This window comes from Phaseolus vulgaris, chromosome 3, assembly GCF_051622355.1.
Source record: "Phaseolus vulgaris cultivar YP4 chromosome 3, ASM5162235v1, whole genome shotgun sequence".
NCBI lineage: Eukaryota > Viridiplantae > Streptophyta > Magnoliopsida > Fabales > Fabaceae > Phaseolus > Phaseolus vulgaris.
This window is the reverse complement of record NC_143500.1, coordinates 45,263,103-45,281,387: the sequence shown is the minus strand read 5'-3', so window position 1 is coordinate 45,281,387 and position 18,285 is coordinate 45,263,103. Positions and strand designations below refer to the sequence as shown.

General features: G+C 28.9%; 2 protein-coding genes across 5 annotated transcripts; both read right to left on the bottom strand.

The window, feature by feature from the left end:
• On the bottom strand, nt 1-2,190 carry LOC137807983 (BAG family molecular chaperone regulator 2). 4 transcript variants are annotated; one of them, XM_068608867.2, is made up of 6 exons: nt 1,783-1,921; nt 1,654-1,676; nt 1,290-1,549; nt 782-1,038; nt 537-683; nt 1-438 (listed from the first exon to the last, which is right to left on the bottom strand). In XM_068608867.2, the coding sequence occupies exons 3-6, from the start codon at nt 1,492-1,494 to the stop codon at nt 232-234; spliced, it is 816 nt and encodes a 271-aa protein (XP_068464968.2). In that variant the 5' UTR covers nt 1,495-1,549; nt 1,654-1,676; nt 1,783-1,921; the 3' UTR covers nt 1-231. The 4 variants fall into 4 exon arrangements, with proteins under 4 accessions (XP_068464968.2, XP_068464967.2, XP_068464966.2 ...); XM_068608866.2 differs by lacking the exon at nt 1,654-1,676 and having other exon boundaries at nt 1,783-2,190; XM_068608865.2 differs by having other exon boundaries at nt 1,290-1,676; nt 1,783-1,982.
• Nucleotides 2,191-3,896: 1,706 nt separating this feature from the next.
• Nucleotides 3,897-8,021, bottom strand: LOC137807982 (lysophospholipid acyltransferase 1). Its single transcript, XM_068608864.2, has 8 exons — nt 7,415-8,021; nt 7,277-7,332; nt 6,907-7,127; nt 6,131-6,539; nt 5,209-5,294; nt 4,776-4,839; nt 4,583-4,701; nt 3,897-4,446 (listed from the first exon to the last, which is right to left on the bottom strand). Exons 1-8 carry the CDS (start codon nt 7,708-7,710, stop codon nt 4,306-4,308), a joined length of 1,392 nt encoding a protein of 463 aa, XP_068464965.1. The 5' UTR covers nt 7,711-8,021; the 3' UTR covers nt 3,897-4,305.
• Nucleotides 8,022-18,285: the final 10,264 nt, after the last annotated feature.

The following is an 18,285-nucleotide window of genomic DNA, read 5'->3' as shown; positions in this document are numbered from 1 at the left end:
TTAGAATGAAAAATTAATCATTTCTTTTAAAGAAAAAAAATCCACAATCACGTGATAACTAATACATTATGTGATAACTCAATAATACATTCTTAATGTGAAGCATTTTAATTGTAAATCTAAAAGCATTTCTCATTCTGTGTGGTCACCACAAGAAGCATTTTGGTTGGAAGCATTTTGGTTGGTTGTAAATCTAAAAGCCTTGATCAATTAGTTGTAAATCTAAAAGCCTTAATCAAAAGTTTCCCATTCTGTGGTCACCACAACAGAGTCAGAATGTTGCTTTGGTTGGTGCTTCTTAGGATTTCCCTGCCTCCTCTCCAAGTCATCACAATAATGCATCTTAATCTTGTTTTCATCCTTTTTAAGGGGAATTGAATTTTGCATTGTCGTCCTCAACATATCAAGAGTCTCAATGTGTTTCTGAACTCTCCTAACCTTCACATAATTTTTTTCCAGACATATAATGTTAGTGACAAATACTTTTTAATATCAATTCACATATATTTTCAGTTTTGAAGATCAATAGTTAGTACCTGCTCTCTTATCCCCAATTTCAGTTCACCTTCACCATAGATTTCATCCAATGCAATTAATGTTCTCATCAAATTTTCAGTCAAATTCTCCACATCTAACTCTTCTATAATTCCACCTGTGGAAGCATCAGTCTCCAAAGCTGCAACCTGTCCAGTGTCAATTAAAGACATTAATTAGTAGGAAAAATAGATACTACAGTTCACACCACAGTGAAATTGCCCACATAATTTGTGAAACCAAGTACCTTCTTGGATAATTTGTCAACCTCCAACTTTATTTCTGTCAAGGATTTTGAAGTCTTTTCCTTTTTTCTAATTTTTAACTTCTCAAGTATCCTTCTTTCTCTGTTCTCAATGTCCACAAGAAGCACCAATTTTGAGCCATCTTTGACTCTCTCAACATCAAGATATGACTTTGAATCTTTCTCCTTGTTCTTGTAAATCAACTTCTGATCCTGAACATGCAGTCCAGTAGGTTCTGTTAACATTTTCTTCAATTCCCCTGCAACCCCAAAGAACCACATCCAATAATCCATCAACTTGTACAATAATCTGTAAAAAAAGTAAAGAGTATATGCAGTATAAAGTATAATTCAATCAGGAATTTCTTGTACAATTGCATTATCTTATCATATACTCTCATATAGAAGGAATATACTATTTTTTTTAATTTTTTACAATTATTAGTTGTCAGTGAATAAAATTAAACTCTGAACAAACAAATAAAGAGAAAAATTTTGAAAAATGGATTACCAAAGCTTGCATGAGAACTGATTTGAATTTGGTGATAGGATGATCCATATTTCACTCTGACTTTGATGGTGGATTTAGATATGAAATTTTGATTCACATCTGAGTTACGTTTCTGCACCACCATTCCTCCTGGCCTTAATTCCCATTCAGCCACTTTTGCGTTGTCGTGACCACGAATGTCACCTTTTCTGCTGCTCGAAAACATGTTGTGTAACTTTTACTCCTTGTGTGTGGGCTTTGACAAAAACCAAGTTTTATGGCTGCAAAAGAAGAGACTGGCCTTGTGTTTTCTCAGAGAAGAAAGAACATCCAAAAAAGAGGTTCCTCCCTTGGAAGGAAGGAAACCAAGGAGAGCAGAAAGAACCTTGGCTTCTCCAAAAGCGTATTCTTCATGATGGAAAATAAAATAGAAGAAAGAGTAGAAAAAAAAAAAGGAACAGAAAGTTCAGAGAAGTAAGATTAGAATAATTTAAAAGGAAGAAAAAGTACAAACCTTGAGTTTGGTGAAGCTAGCAGAAACTAGAAGTCGGTGGAGGAAAAAACAGAGAGAATGGAGAAGAGAAAGAAACCGACTGGGAAAACTATGATAATGGGATGAGTGAAGGAAATTATGAGAATAAAATAAAAAAAACAAAGAGAAACTGAGTGGCAGCTGCAGAAAGTGTCAGACTTTTTAAGTGAAGAATATAAGAACAAAAAAATATGACGAGAGAAAAGGTAAAATCAAATCTGGTAACGCGGTGGAAGAAAGGGAAAAGAAAAATTTGTGGTTCTTGGGCGAAAACAGAGGTTTCACCAGGAATTACTACTGTCTCTGCATTAGTCAAATTTATTGTGTTGTACAGTTTTAGTAAAGTGAGGAATTAATAAATGAAAATATTGAACCACATAGAGTCTGTGCTGTTGCTCTTCTGTTTCACATCTTCTATACATAAACTTATCAGTCTTAACTTACTTTTCACATCTTAATGTCCAATCAAATATCATACATCACCTTAAGGAAAATTAAGAACTTGCCAAAAACAAATTCATGATAGATGAAGTGCGTTCATTCTTACAATGTATACCTTAAAAATCATATTAAGATTTTTTATTGGTTGAAATTCAAATTTTCTTTTTCGTTTTTTGTTTCACAAAAATTAATGCTATATGCTTCCTAATTTATCTTTCACTGTACCTGAAATATTAAGTAGAATAGGAGGAAAGGTAGATATACAATGAGTTCTGTTCTTTGTATAAAAAAAATTAACAGCACGTTTTCTATTTCTTCTCGTTTTTCTTCCTCTTATTTATATGTTGAAAAACTAACTGTAGAGAATGAATCAACAAATAATATTCCTGTTCAGTAAAGAATCACCCTTTAGAGCACAATGTTTGTAATGCTATTGTAAGGCCACGTCACCAAGATCAGGGCAACTATTTAAGCCTGCGTGTCTCTCACAACAATTTCACTACTGTCAGTTTGTTACTGCAATTAATGTCGTGTTTATTCATGATTTGTTACGAAATTTAATATACAAAAGCTATGACTCTTTAATCACGAGTTCAGTTATATTATGTTGAAGAAGGTGAAAAATATGTATTCTATGCTCATTATATCAAAATATTTTTATTTGATCTGATATTAGAAAATTTATGTCACGCAACTCAGAGAGGCAACTAGCTCCAATGAGCTACACGCCTGAGATTTTGTTTTAATTAACAGAATTGAAATTGAGATGATTTGCTGAATTGGGGATAGTATTTGATAAATATAAAATGAATTGCCAAAAAAGATTTTACCGATACTAAAATAAACACAAGAAATTAAATCTCATCTTTAGAATAAAAAAAACATTTGATACCAAAGGTAAAATTCTTCATTAAATAAATAATTAGTTGAAAGAAAAAAAAATCACTTTATTTTGTATAGAATTTAATAGGCATTTTTTTTATCACAAAAGCTAAACCGCCCAAGAAAAATAAACTAATAGCCAGGAGACCAATAAAAAGAAAAGCCTACGATATAATATGACAGTAAAAGAAAGAAAGATACCTGCATAAAAATAATAGTGAAATTTGTTGATCTGTAGATGCTATTGACCAAAACAAGAAATCTGTGAATCCCCCATCATTCAAACATAAATCCAATTCCATGTTCATTTAAAAGCATTAGTGTCATTTCAAGAACAGAAACTCTGGAGAAACCAGATGACACTCCAGCAGCCAGGAATAGATTAAGACAATAATGGTTCGATTGATGATTAAGTAATCCCATTGTCTTCAAACAACCTTAATAATTCCGTTTGATTGATGATTAAATAATCTCATTGCCTTCAAACAAACTTAATAATCTCGTTTCTTTAAGCTTCTTGCTCTCCCTCTCTGTTCCTTTCTTCTAAATGAGATCCTACGTGCCCTACAACACTAGCTCAAATAATAATATATCTCCATCCAGTTTCAAGGTAAAGCACTGTCCCAGACATTTTAAGACAGCTCTCTTTCAGAAAGATGGAATTCTTAGACCTATGATAGGCAGCTCATATTTAAAAGTTTCTTCATATCATTGTCCTTACCTTCTGGGCAACAAAGCATGCATCACTTTGTACAAAATGACAATTTGATGGGTTTGAAACTAAATAGCACCATCCACCAAAGTATATATGTGTATTTGTCTACAGTTAAGATTTGAAAAATATAGCCTCTAGCAGTAATACAGTTAAGATATGAAAAATATAGCCTCTAGCGGTAATTGTTACGAGATCTGAAACCAATCCCAAAAATACAAATGTTTTTAAAATTTAGTCAATAACTGCTTTTATCAAACCTGCCAACGGTATGTTTCTTATCCCATAAACACAACTCAATGCTAAAGTCAGGAGCATGAAAGAGCCCAGCCATTTTCTCATGATCATGGGAGCTGTTACAAGAGGTTGAAAACCAGGGGCAGAAAAGCTGTGGAAGCTGGAGACCCGTTCTACTACATTATCCTAATCCATTTCAAAAATTCCAACAAGAATAAACAGCATTTTCTACCTCACTGCTCCTTCTGAGCTTTGGATCTAGCAGGCCTTCCAGGTTTGATTACTTTACCAAGAAGAATCATAACAACAGGAATAATGGTCCCAACGTAATACACACTTCCATATGAGGCAAGAGTTTCATTCAGACTTAACACCTATTCAAATATAATATAACAATAGAAACATGTAAAAAACCTTGAAATCCATATTAGCATGTTTAAGGCTGAAAGTAGAAGTTGTAAATGTGTGTTAGTGTTTTTGCAGAAGGGTAGGGAGAGAAAGAGGACGAACCATGAAACCAACGCAGGAGTAATTTAGAACCAAAAGTGTATAGGCAAAATTCATAATCACAAGGACATTCTTAGCCAGAGCCATTGTTGGAGGCACAGCTTGCTGCCATCTGTAAATGACTGTTTCAAAAGAAACACAACTCAAGTTAACTAACAGAAAAAAAGATATCAAATGTGCAAAAATCAACATATACCTCTGGAGCCAGCAATCATCAATGCTGACTGAACAAAGAATATTATGTATCCAGGGTACAGGCCCTACAACGATTAAGTCAAATGGTTAGGAAAAAACTGTCACAAATCCTTGCATACAGACCATAGATCGATAATATTAAAACCAGCACATCAAAGTTGTTTCACGCAACAGTTTCTTCTTCAGCTAGCTAAAATGGATTTCTTTTCCCGAATAACATAGCAGAAGAAATTAATAGATATATTTATACATCACCTCATCTACCACATACTGCTTATTCACAAGTGTAATGATTTTTTGTCTAATAATTAGTTTTTCCTTAAAACTATACATACATTTGCAAATATAGTAAGCCTGAAGCAATAATAATGCAAATACCAACGTACAGTACAATAGAAACAATCCGTGTAAAATGCAGCTAAAATTTTACTCACATGCCAAACAGCACTAACGGTCTGGGTGGCGAGTAGCTGAAAGAAACCTGGTTTCTTCCCATTCTGAATAAGCCTCTCATAAACATCTATCAAAACCCAAACAATAGCAACATTAATATTTTATATTCCATTGTCAACCTTTCAGAATGGCATATAAATAGGTAATCTACATAAACTTTAATTTTGTATCTAGCAAATCCTAAAGGGTAAACAAAAAAATGAAAACCAATTGTTGATGGCTTTTTACCCTTTTCTTTTGGTCCAGGGTTCATAGCTTGATCATGCTATAATTTACTGTGAACAAAAACCATGTTCTAATTCAAGAAGAGGGATAATATGACCCAAGTAATCCACTATACAAAGTTCCAACTAAGTTCCCTTTTTTATAAACATCTTTATAAATGCTTATAGAAGAATATAATAAAGTAAAATTAATTAAGTTTCCTTCATCAGTCAAAATCATCTTTATGCACCTTTCTAGAAGTTCTTTCATTTAACATCTTGAAAACTGGTTTTTTTACTCAAGAAGAGATATTATTAATATGACCCAACTAATGCATGATACAAAGTTTCCACTAAGGCCATTTTTTGATCAACACCTTAATAAATACTAGAAGAAAAAACATTTAAGTTTCCTTCATAAATCAAAATCAACTTATGTACTTCAACTTTATAGCTTTTAACTCACAAGAAAAACATAATTCATTTTACCTTTTTTATTTTCTTATTGAAAAGTTTAACCAAATTCAGAAGTAACCATCTAAAAAATACTATAGCCAAATTGTAAACAAAACTTAAAAATAATGCAGCTAAGACCATAAACTAAACTTCATGCCTAACGCTGAACAATGGCTATATCCTACTGAGATAACTAATCAAATCCCACAATAAAAGCATTCAATCTCATTGGCAAGAAACTCACAATGACGAAGCCAGGTGCTGACTTGAATATTCCACACAGCTGGGATTGTAACTGCACTCTTTGCAAACTCAACACCTATTATATCTACATTTTTGGCCCGGTCCCATCGTGGTTTTGGTGGGGACGAATCAGTCCAGCCACTGAAACCCAGGCCAGAGATAATTATAGAAGCTTCTGATATTGACCAAATGAAATAATACTTCCAGCGTGCAGTAAAGCCAGACATATACTGGTAACTTAATTTTTTCCAGAAACACCATTCATGGTAGGTAGGATCAGTAAACTTGGACAGAGGAAAATGAGGCACGAGGTTTAAATACATGGCCATGCAAAAACCAGCTTGGAGGAGAGCCCGGATGGTTGCCCCATAAGGTGATGGCGATGGCCCTTTTGCTTCGGAGCTCCAAATCTGCAATAACAACAATAATAAATACCAGGGTTGAAATAGCACATAGGAGAACAGTAATTCCTAATATATCAGCACAAAAAATGAGAAACTGCCACTGAATTTTTTATTTTAAATTTAAGGAGAACTGGGCATCAGTGCTAGTGTACTAATTATTTTTATCAGCAGGGTATGGCCAGTCGGTAGCCAAAAACTAATCCCTGAGTACAGGCCTATAAATGACATATCCTAACAAATTTTTTCCATACCCACGGGTTTAGAAATCAAAGCCTAACTACATAAGGAGCAAGGTTATCTACTGACATGATGTTACCCCGGCCTATCCGGCTAATCGTTATTAACCAAAACCAAAATAAACAATAAAGAATACCCCTTTTCCTTCAGTCCAGTCAAGATAATCCTTCATTTCATAAACAGGACCAGCAAAGTGACTGCCACAGCAGAGACAGTAACCAATGTACTCAAGGAGTGAAGGCAATCTGACCAAACGGTACTTCTTCTGGGCCTCGCGCAAGCCCTCTTCTTTCAACAATCCATCGTTGTAATTAACCGCACAGGATATAACCTTGAGCGTCAAAACCATCAAGGCCCCTATTTCCAAACCAACCACAATTAATGATCAAACCAACCACCACCAAAAATAACGTTACCACAGTAATAATAACAATCAGTCAAACCCCCCTCATTCCTGAATCCAAAAGCTAAATAAATAAAATAAGAAATCATAAATTTGCGCTCACCAGTGGCATCGATGCCACCTTCCTTCCATGCATCGCCGCTCATGTAATAAACGTGGCTGCAGAAGAGACATCAGAAATGCGGTGCAAGGTTAAAGAGAGGAGCAATTGAATTGCAAGGAGAAAATAGATCGATTATACCAGCCAATGAGGTAACCGAATCCGAGGAAGAAGGTGAGGATGCCGCATCGGGGGCGAAAGAGGAGCATGGAGGCGTAGCCAAGGAACATGGGGACGAGAAAGTGGAGGTTGGAGGAGACGCCGAAGGAGAGGTAGGAGAGGACGACGCCGACGACGGCGGAGTAAAGATGCTTGGGGAGGCCGCGGGGTAGGAAGCGGCAGAGGAAACTGAGGGGAACGGTGGCGGCGAAGCAGAGGAGGAAACGGAGCACCGGGACGGAAACTCCGATGGAAGCGGCCATGGAATCCATGGCCATGGCTTGGAATGGAAATAGAAGAATGGTTGGTGAGAGTGATATTTGACGGCTACAATCTTTTATATGCTTTGGCTTCTTCTACTTCTCTTCTGATTTATCATTTATCTTCAACAAACACCTTCTCTGAGTTTGAACCTCTTAATCGCTCAGAATATCCGTGAAATGACATGCCTACCCCTCACAACACATTCCAAGTACCACACGGTTTACACATGATACCACTCCCTTTCCGTGACCACAATTTCGCATAGATCTTTGTTTCCTACTCTCTCTTTGGAAACTCCGTCAACTTTTTTACTCACGTTTTCTGTTTTTCTCAGTAAAACAAAACTAAATTAATACCCTCCTTTTTTTATTTCGATTTTTGCTTTTTCCTCGTGAAACCAAACAAAACCTCCATTCAATTTATCCTCGTATGTAAGTATATACTGTCAGGTTATTAGCATATACACTAACTATATCTGTTTACCTACTTCATTCCTGAAAAAAAAAACATTTAATATTGTTTCAATCAATTTCTACTCTTCCATTTAATCTGTTGTTTTAATAAATTTCTACCTTTTTATGTGAGAAATATTTTTCTTTCTTATAAATATCTATTCAATGACAGATATTACATTTCTATATGATTATTTATTAAACTTTATAACCATTATCTTAACAATTATATAGTAATATTCTTTTAAATGCTTATATTGTTCTATGATTATTTTTAATATATATAACACAATTCGTGATACATAATGTTTTATTATAAAAAAACGTGTAAACTTTTTTTTTTATCTTCTACTAAATTCTAGATGTACTACTACTAATAAATCATTATTTAATTAATTTGTAACTGTCCTTGATCAGCGACTTTATTTATTAGGTATACAATAACTACTTTAATTATTGTGGTACATTTGTAGTTGATATTACACTTAAGAGAAATTAATTGCATTGAGGAGTTGGCATTATTTATAGAATATTATTCATCTTGTGTATTTTTTAAGCAATCATTAATATGTTATTCTATAAATAAAACCCTAAAAAATTAGTTGAGATATAACTCGTACTATAGAGATCCCACCATGTATTTAATGTATTATGATGTGTTACAATAATTAAATAGTTTTTAATTTCTATTGATTTATCTTTTTTATGAATAAAGAATCTCTTTCCAAAGTTGTTGTAACAAATATTGTTAAAAATCGTTTTCAATTCTTTTATCAAGTTATTAGATTTATCATGATATTGATATGAAATTTAAAAAAACGTTTATATAAAATTTGTTGTATTTCTATTATTTTTATTATACTTATATAGTGAAATAATTTGATGTTTCTATTTGTTGCACCTGGAATAATTTATACCAATTAGTGGAATTAATCTCATGAGTGAATTTTGCGTTATTGATTATAGAAATAGAGTTTTAAAATCTGTAGATGTTAAAACAAATAAGACCTATGCAAATAAGTTATTTAAATTTAGATTTGAAATTGAAATGGTATTATCAGTTGTGATTTGTTTTAATCTCTTCTACATTTATTTAGTTATTTTTTAACATCTCTAATTCTTTTACCTATATAGAATAAAAGTAAAACAAGTAATTAACATATCAATATGTACACTTTCTCAAAAAAATATCTTTTTCATATGAATTTTAATATATACATCAAAAGTTTTCAAAACAAAACATTTAAATGAAAGTTATCTCATCTTTCAGTCGTTCACACTGAGGAGATGCAATCTCATTTGCTCTCATGTAAAACACGATCATCATAGAAAAAAAAAACAAACACAAACAAACAAAAGCTATTTATATAAATATTTCTTTATAATTTCAATTTCAAATTAATAAACATAATTCATAAGTCTTATATAATTTCTCAAATCATCAAGTGTCTATTAAAATTCATAAATTCATTTTTCACATGTCAGACTTCTACTACTGACTCACAACACATAGACACTTAATCTTACTCCCATAAGACTCGTGTATTAAAATCAACATATTGAGACTTGCACCTATCATACTATTAGTTGTGAAATTCACACAGTCATGCACATAACATCTAAATATCTCATCATCTAGTATGACAGCGTAAATTTATATGACCTAAAAGACCATATTATATTTCAAACCACAGACAAAGTCATATGAACCTCCATCGACTCTCACCAACTGAATAACTTCATTTATATGATTCCATTTTATCAGTAGAATCAGGATGTCTCATTACGAGCTTGACAAATCAATACACCTTAACAAAATCTCAACACAGTAATTCCTTTCTTGAAAATACTATGTCTTGATCACACTTTCACACCATTTCATATCTCGTGTAACACATCAACGCACCATTTAATTACATAATATTTTTAACTTTATAAACAATCCAAAATCACACAATTAAATCATATCAAAGTTTAGAATTTCATTTAACTCATAATTTTATAAAACTACACATTACATTGACAGTTCCTGTTCAACATTATACAAAAACTCTCATTGAGACAATTAGCTATTATGTCAATCTATACATATATATCCAATTTCTAAACCAAAATCATTTAAAATCAAACAATTAATTCTCATCAAACATTTCATTTGAATTAATTTAAAAAACTATTCAAACACTAACTCATTGAATTCCAAACTCATTCATTCTACAACATCTATTATATCTACACTTTCACATTTCAATCTCAAACAAATCCCAATCTACTCAAAAATAATAAATTCTACAAGAAAATTTGAGATTCGTGACCACGTCACCCCTAGATCCAGATCTTCTAGCATAGGGTTCTATTGGCAATTTAAACTAGCTTCTCTTACCTGAACTTAAGAAGATTCTCCCTAAGAGCTCAAAACTACCAAAAGCTCAAGGGTAGCCTAACCTGCACCACATAGTCCTGATAAAAAATATAACTATATCACTAGGATCCTAAGCTAACAAAGACTACTTATGAAGATAAAAGCATCACATGCAAACTTAAACTAATGACAAACCTAACCAGGTCAAAACTAACTCAAAGGAAAAAAAGCCAAGAATGAACTTACTTTATCTGAGATTTTGATCGAGCAATTTTGTAGTGTTCAGTTTCAGGAGTCTAATGGCAGATTCTGATAGTCAAACTGATAAGCGAAAATGTCAGAATCTTAGAGATAAAGGATAGGAAAGGAAAAATGAACAAAAATGAATTTACTCTATCAGAAATCCTGATAATAGCGTACTTTGGTCAAACTAATGAGATGAGCGAGGAGACCAAAATCTTAAAGAGAAGACAAAGAAAAAGAAAATTGAGTTTTTATAGAGATAATGGTTCTTTTAAATGAAATCTGAATAATTAAATTTTTATTTATATACTCTTTTAAATTTGATAATAAAATAGTCCAGTGTCATTTTAATTTTATCATTTCTACTTTTAAAACTATTTTTCTAGATCTTACCATTTTCTAACTTCAAAAACAGTGTCAAGATGTTCATCCAAAGTTTCATTTCCATTGGAATCAAACTTAAATGATAATTCCATTTTTTCCCTTTTGTCATATAACTTTGTGTACACATCTCATGAAAAATAAATAACAGATTTCACCAACTAAACATGAAGAATACATAAAAGAAGAGGTTAGGAATCTTATACTTGCTCTCCATGCTTGGCCATACATTTTTCCGAGGAATCTGCACTATTATGCATAGGGTCACACAATTTTCTTCACAAAAAATAAAAGTAAAGGACATAAACGTAAATTACTGTGATTACGTGACTTTCTTTTCATTTCTCCAACTATATGTGTGGATCTTCTTTTCCACTTTACTCATCTTTCCTCGCTCACATATTAACGCAAATGATGTGATCTGAACAATGCAAGTCAGCGTAAATTCATCCGAATAAATAACTCCAAACACAATATTAATAAAAAAAGAAAATGGAAAATTGAGTTGCCAATACAATTCGTGAAGAAAGAAACATTCATACTATTAACAAAATGCAATTAATTATATTTTTATTTAGTAATTATGAAAGTGACATCTTAATTTAATATATTTTTCATTTTAAAATATTTAATCAGAAAAAAAAATCTTCCTCTATATTATACAAATATATGAAAATTAAGAACAAGTTAGAAACCATGTGATATTTATATGATTTAAAATATACATAAAAAATTAAATCGAGTAAGTAAGTCTCTCTGCTTTTTAGAAATTTTCTCAATGTAATACTAATAAACGATTGTTTTATATTAAATAATAACTATCAATTCATAATTTCGTGTTCTTGTTATATATTATATACCTGTGATCCATGTTGCAATCACGATTGTATTGAAGGTGTTGACATAAGTTTATGGAATGATTAACATGCTTTTTAATTATTAAATATAGAAAACTTGTGCTATTATTAAAAAGATATAATCAAAACCTATTATTGAAATGTTGGATTAAAGTCAATAGTTTTTTTATATGTAAATGGTCAACAAAGTATATCCCAAAGCTTATCTGGAAAGATTATAATACGTGTTTGCCAGATATAAATTTTGTTAATAAAATATTATTTTAATATTGTATCAATTCTTAGACCACCATAGATCGCTGTGCAAAATATATATGCATTCGTATGTAATCTAAAAGAATACACAAAAGCATTAATGATCCTTTAAGGGAGAAAAAAAGTAAAATATAAAAAAAGAGTGTTAAATGTTACACATAAAAAAAAAGTTAATAATGTGAGTCATTGATGAAAACACTCAGTGATATCAGTATTTGTTGAAAATAATTATCTATTTCTATATGACAGAATGTATTTTTCCTTTCTAGAGATGGTGTTTTAGATAATTAGTTTTATTAATAAATTTTATGTTAAAGTCTTATCTTTCCTGAGGCGACTCCAAGATTATTTATATTGGTGGCTTACGTTTTTCAAATGATTCAACATCTCATAAAACTTTTGTTTTCCTTTTAAAAATATTTATAATAGATTGATAATTTCATAATTTAAAAAAATATTTAAATAGATTAAATTTGACTTGATCAGATTTTAAATTATTTTACTTTTAAAATATTTTTTTTGAATAAGGATTTTTTTTTTATAAACTTCAATTACCAGTAAATGTAAAAAAAATAAAATTGTTTAAATATTAAATAATTGTTAATAATTAAAAATACTAATATCCATGATTTTTTGTCAATTTTATTTGATATTATTTTTCATTCAAAATTCTTCAAGATTTTTTAATTCATATTTATTAATATCAGTTAAAATTATTTTAAATTAAATTTAACAATAATTATTTAAGTTGAGATTGATTAGAGTTATTTTTATGAAATAGTTTATTTTTGTCGAATTTCTAATTGATGTCAGTTGGATTTTTTCTCTAATTAATATTGGTAAAATAATTAATGTTAATGTTGATAAAAAATTTCTCAATGAACATTATAAAAAATTCTAGTACATTATTAGAAAAATAAAATTGTTGCCGTTGATAAAGAGAAAATCACTACGGACATCAACAATAAAATTATCATAATAGACAACCGAAAAAATCTAGTTCATATGTGCTAAAATATAGCCTATGTAATATTGACCATAAAATCTTGACTAATATTGAATGAGAAATAATATTTTTAGACAAGAACAACAAAAATAATCTTTACAATTTAAATAAAAAAAACCTCCTATTAGCAACAATAGAGAAACATTTAGTCTACATCAATCTAAAAATAGTCCTGGTAACATTGGTTATGAAAAATTTAACCTTATTGATTAAAAAAGTCCTAACATATGTTCATAAAATAAATCCAATGGATAAGGTTGAAAAAAAAACTATATAAATTGAAAATAATATCAACTGACATAAATTAAAAATATATATTTAACGTCATTTGAGAAACATAGTCAAGGTTTGATAAAAAAAACTTAAATTAATATTGATTAAAAATAACTTTGACACAATATTAATAATCAAATAAACATGATTAACTTTAGCTTAAAAAAAATTGATATTTATAAAATTAACGTTGAGATTGTGACACTTAACCCTCAATAGCTAATTTTGGTCTTAGTTAGACCAGCGACTTGATGAAGTTGGCGAAAGAGTATAAAGAAAAATTATATGAATATTATTCTCGTACAATTATATACATATAAAAGAAAAATTATGGAAAATAAAACTTTAATTATTTATAATTAGTTCTTTTAACAACTTTTTTATATTTGAATGTCTTTATATTTTTATTTTGATTGAATGAATTAAAACAAGAATGATATTTTAAATTTTCAAAAGCACTAATATATTTTTTATATAATTAAATTTTAATTTTAAAAAATTATTTTCCGTGGATCGACTCACAGGTCCGCAAGCTACCTCTTATACGGGACGAGTTAATGAAATAAACTCGTATTCCTAGTACAAAGTGGGCTAAACATGAAGCAAACCACCCGTACTCTTACCCCTAATTATTGGTGAAGTTATCACTAAGACTCTGTTTGGATTAGGAAGGGGATGTGTGAGGATTTGAGAGAGTGGATGTGTGAGGATATATGAGGAAAGTGTGAAAAAAGTGAAGGTGTTTGGATTGTGGTATGGTAGGGTGAATGTGTGAGGAAAGTTGATGGGAGTTTGTGAGTGATGTGATGGTTATGAGGAAATTTTAATTTTGTTTAAAGGTGTGAAATGTTACTTTACAGATTAACTCTTGCCTATTAAAAAAATTAATAATAAAATGAGTTGTTTTTGCTTAAAAATGAAAAACTTTCACACATTTCGTAGATTTAAAAATTATAATTAAAAAAATATATGTTAAATATAAATATGTATAATATAAAAACTATAATTAAAAAAAAATGTATTCAACAAATTAAATAAAAACAGAACTTCAAGTAATAAAATTGAAAAATAAATCAAATCTTATATAAATAAAAATATATTATTTTTTAATATTAAAAACCCTCTAGAAATGAAAAATAAAAAATACCACAACAACAAAAATATAACGTAATTAACAATAAAAAAAATTCATAAAAAATTATAATAAAATAAATTATAACTCATAAACATAATAACTATATATAGAAATATATTAATATAAACATAACAAAAAAAATAAATAAAAATAGAATTTCAAATAATTTCTTTAAATATTAAACATATACTATAAAATTAAAAAAATAAGTTACATCTTATATAAATAAAAAAATTACTATTTTTTAATATTAAAAAACCTCACAATAAAGTAATCTAAAAATACAATAGTAACAAAAATATAACTTAATTAACCATAGAAAATGATTCCATAAAAAATTATAATAAAAAATAAGGATAAAAACGTATTAGTAGTATAATCCGATATAGTTCAATAATTAATTATTATTATTTTGTTTTATTAAATATTTGTGTTAGTTAAATTTATTTAATAACTAATATTTATAATAAAGTGTAGTTTTTATTAATAAATTATGTAAAAATACGTGAAAATATATTAATTATATTTTCAGTTTCTAATGAATAATTTAAGTTAGAATAAAATTATTTTAAGTGATGAATTGTTTTTGTATTAAATAAATTAAATATTTAGTATAAAATAAAATGAAAAATGTTTAGTATAATCTTTTTGGTGATGACCATGATCCAACCCAGGTAATATTTTCAATTTTAATTAGATATAGTATATTCTTTTCTTTAAAAAAACTAAATCCAACAACATTTAATAAAATATCTGATTAGAACTTGAAAAATAGGTATCACCTTATCTACTCTAATAACTAATATATAAATGGAAGATTTTATTTAACTATACTTTTTTTACACTGATTTATAATATTTTATAAAATAATAAACAAACTTAAAACTTCTTTAAAATTTATTATGATTTGTCTCTTCATTTTAAGAGGATATTTACTGTTCACAGGTATATCATCTCCTTCACTTCTCTGCACATCCCTTGATCCAAACCATGGATATCCATTCACATCCTTCCTCTTGAACAGTACATCCATGGAAGCAAACAGGGTAAAGGTTTGGCTACTCCTCTCAGAAACTCTATGAATGACTCTCCTAATAGTTTTGTTATAACCATCTAAAAAATAAAATATAATAGATAAAAAATTATATTTACAATATATGATTTCTAATATGTTTATTTTTAAAAAAATGTATTTAAAATGTACGAATGTTTAAATAAAATCGTATTTTCAATATATGATTTATGCATAAATTATCTTTAGCTTGATTTGCATTAAAAGTAGGGGTGGCGGCCGACTATGCAGGCTTGCTCACGACCTACTACTAAAAAGCTCGGGGCGGACTCACTAATTTAGTCGTTGACCTGCTTAGACCCGCCCACATAATCCACAGCCCCGCGGCCAACAACAGCGCGAAGTAGGTTGGCCTGCTTGTTCACATAAATAAATATTTTTTTTTCTACAAAAAGAATCATATCCTACTTTAATATTATTATTGTAGTGTGACATTTATTTTATTTTATTTATAAAAAAAAATATGTTTTATTTTAATCATCTAAAGAAGTTAATATTAAAAATAAGGGTGGGTTTAGTTTTAAGTAAAGTTTTAGAGTTTAGATAAACCCTAAAGTTTTACATTTAAAATTTGTTAATAAAAAAATAATATAAAGAAAAGATTTTATTAAAATATTTTGTAGTAAAATTTTGATAAGTTACTCTGGTACATATACAAAGAAAATATATGCAAAACAAAACTTATACAAAGAAAATATATGCAAAACAAAACTTATACAAAGAAAATATATGCAAAACAAAACTTTAATTATTTTTAATCAAGTCTTTTAACAACTCTCTTGAATGTCTTTATATTTTTTATGAATTGAATAAATTAAAACAATGATGAAATTTTAATTTTTCAATAGCAAAAATATCTTTTTATAATTAAATTTTAATTTTAAAAAATATTTTCTTTATATTTTTTATGAATTGAATGAATTGAAATTTTTATTTTTAAATAAAAAAATATTTTTTTATAGTTAAATTTTAATTTAAAAAATATTGTTATTATACAGATTACCTCGCACCAGTAAAATAAAACCGCGCTCCTTGTGTAGGCCTGCAATTTACTGACTAAACGCGGAGTGGGGCAAGTGGCATTCTCACGATTTTTTAAAATTAAATCATATTTTATGTGTATGATTTATTCTAGAATTAAAAAAAAAAGTTGTCCATTTATAAAAAATTTAATTAAAATTACACTTTTTCTGAAAAAAAACCTTTAACAACTGATGAAAATTAACTGCATAAACGTAAACTTAAAAAAAAGAAGTTAATGGAAAACGAAAAATTGTAAAAGATAAACTTGAAAAGAAAAAAAATCACAGTATATGATTTTTTTTTTCGTGCTTTTATTATAAAACACAATTAACTAATTCAATAATTTAAATAAAAAATAAAAAATTCCTATAAAATAAAATGAGTAAGTTTTATTTTAATCTATATAAAATATTTATTTATTTTTCATTTATCTAAAATTAAAAATCACTATTTTAAATTCTTAATATTGTCAATGTTACGTGAAACTCGTTAAGATATTGAATGAAAAATTAAGTAATAATGTTATATAACGTGTTTGTAATATAATGTTAGTATATAACCCTTTATAATTAATTCAAAAATTTTAAAATAAATATTATTTATTTATTGTAAAATAAAGGTTAAAGTAAAAAAGAATTATTGTGTACAATAATTTTTGGTGAATCCTGGCAATAATCCTAGCATGTCATTGGTATTATTATGCTCAATAGTATTAAGTGTATCTTCCTACGATCTTTTGATAAAAAAGAAATGGAAAGAAAAGAAAATGATGAAGAATAAAATAACTGAATTTCTAACAAGTTAACAATCTAATTGAGTTTGTAGATTTTTGGATCTATTATGTGTTGAATTTTTATTGATAAAAAAGTAAATTAACTTAGAGACTAAGATCACGTAACTTAGATTTCAATGAGATTTGGATGAAGCAATGGTGAGATTGATTACAAGGAAAGTTAACTAACAAAAAGATAAATTTTTTGTAACATGAAATTTAGTAAAGAAAAATATAAAATTGATTTGTTTTTATGATGGCTTAATGATTACTAACTCAGCTGATATACAAAATTACAAAGTAATTTATTTAAAGTAATTGTACAAAAAATATTCAAGGATAGATCTATCATATTTTTCGTATATATCCCTATAATAAAACAGGTTTATAGTTATACCCAATTCCAAAAATTGGCCTGTTATCGAGTATCTTTTTTTTTTATTTGTTGCATTTTATATTGGGGAATGATTTCATTGAACACCTCAGGCAGAAGCCCTACAGAAGATGCAACCTATAAATGGGCCAAAGCCCAAATCTGTAACACTATAGGCCAACATATTATGTGGTTTTACATTCTACACCCCATGAATTTAAACTTGCATCCAATATAATTTTAAATGACCACTTTGCCCTTCTAAAATAAATGTTGAGATGTAGGTGACATTGTCTTGCTTTGGAGATTTTTTTTCAGGTTTGGAGTGTTCGTGGTGGCTCGCGGTGGTTGGAGGCAATGGTTGGTGTGATTGGTGGTCGGTGGT

Excerpts from the sequence above, each read along its gene's own strand:
- LOC137807983 (XM_068608866.2), bottom strand. The coding sequence starts at position 1,494 with ATGTTTTCGAGCAGCAGAAAAGGTGACATTCGTGGTCACGACAACGCA. Across the intron at positions 1,039-1,289 it reads CAGTTCTCATGCAAGCTTTG|GGGAATTGAAGAAAATGTTA; the intron begins GTAATCCATTTT and ends TTGGGGTTGCAG. Across the intron at positions 439-536 it reads AATTGGGGATAAGAGAGCAG|GTTAGGAGAGTTCAGAAACA; the intron begins GTACTAACTATT and ends AATTATGTGAAG.
- LOC137807982 (XM_068608864.2), bottom strand. The coding sequence starts at position 7,710 with ATGGCCATGGATTCCATGGCCGCTTCCATCGGAGTTTCCGTCCCGGTG. Across the intron at positions 5,295-6,130 it reads CAGCACCTGGCTTCGTCATT|ATGTTTATGAGAGGCTTATT; the intron begins GTGAGTTTCTTG and ends GGGTTTTGATAG. Across the intron at positions 4,702-4,775 it reads GATGATTGCTGGCTCCAGAG|TCATTTACAGATGGCAGCAA; the intron begins GTATATGTTGAT and ends CTTTTGAAACAG.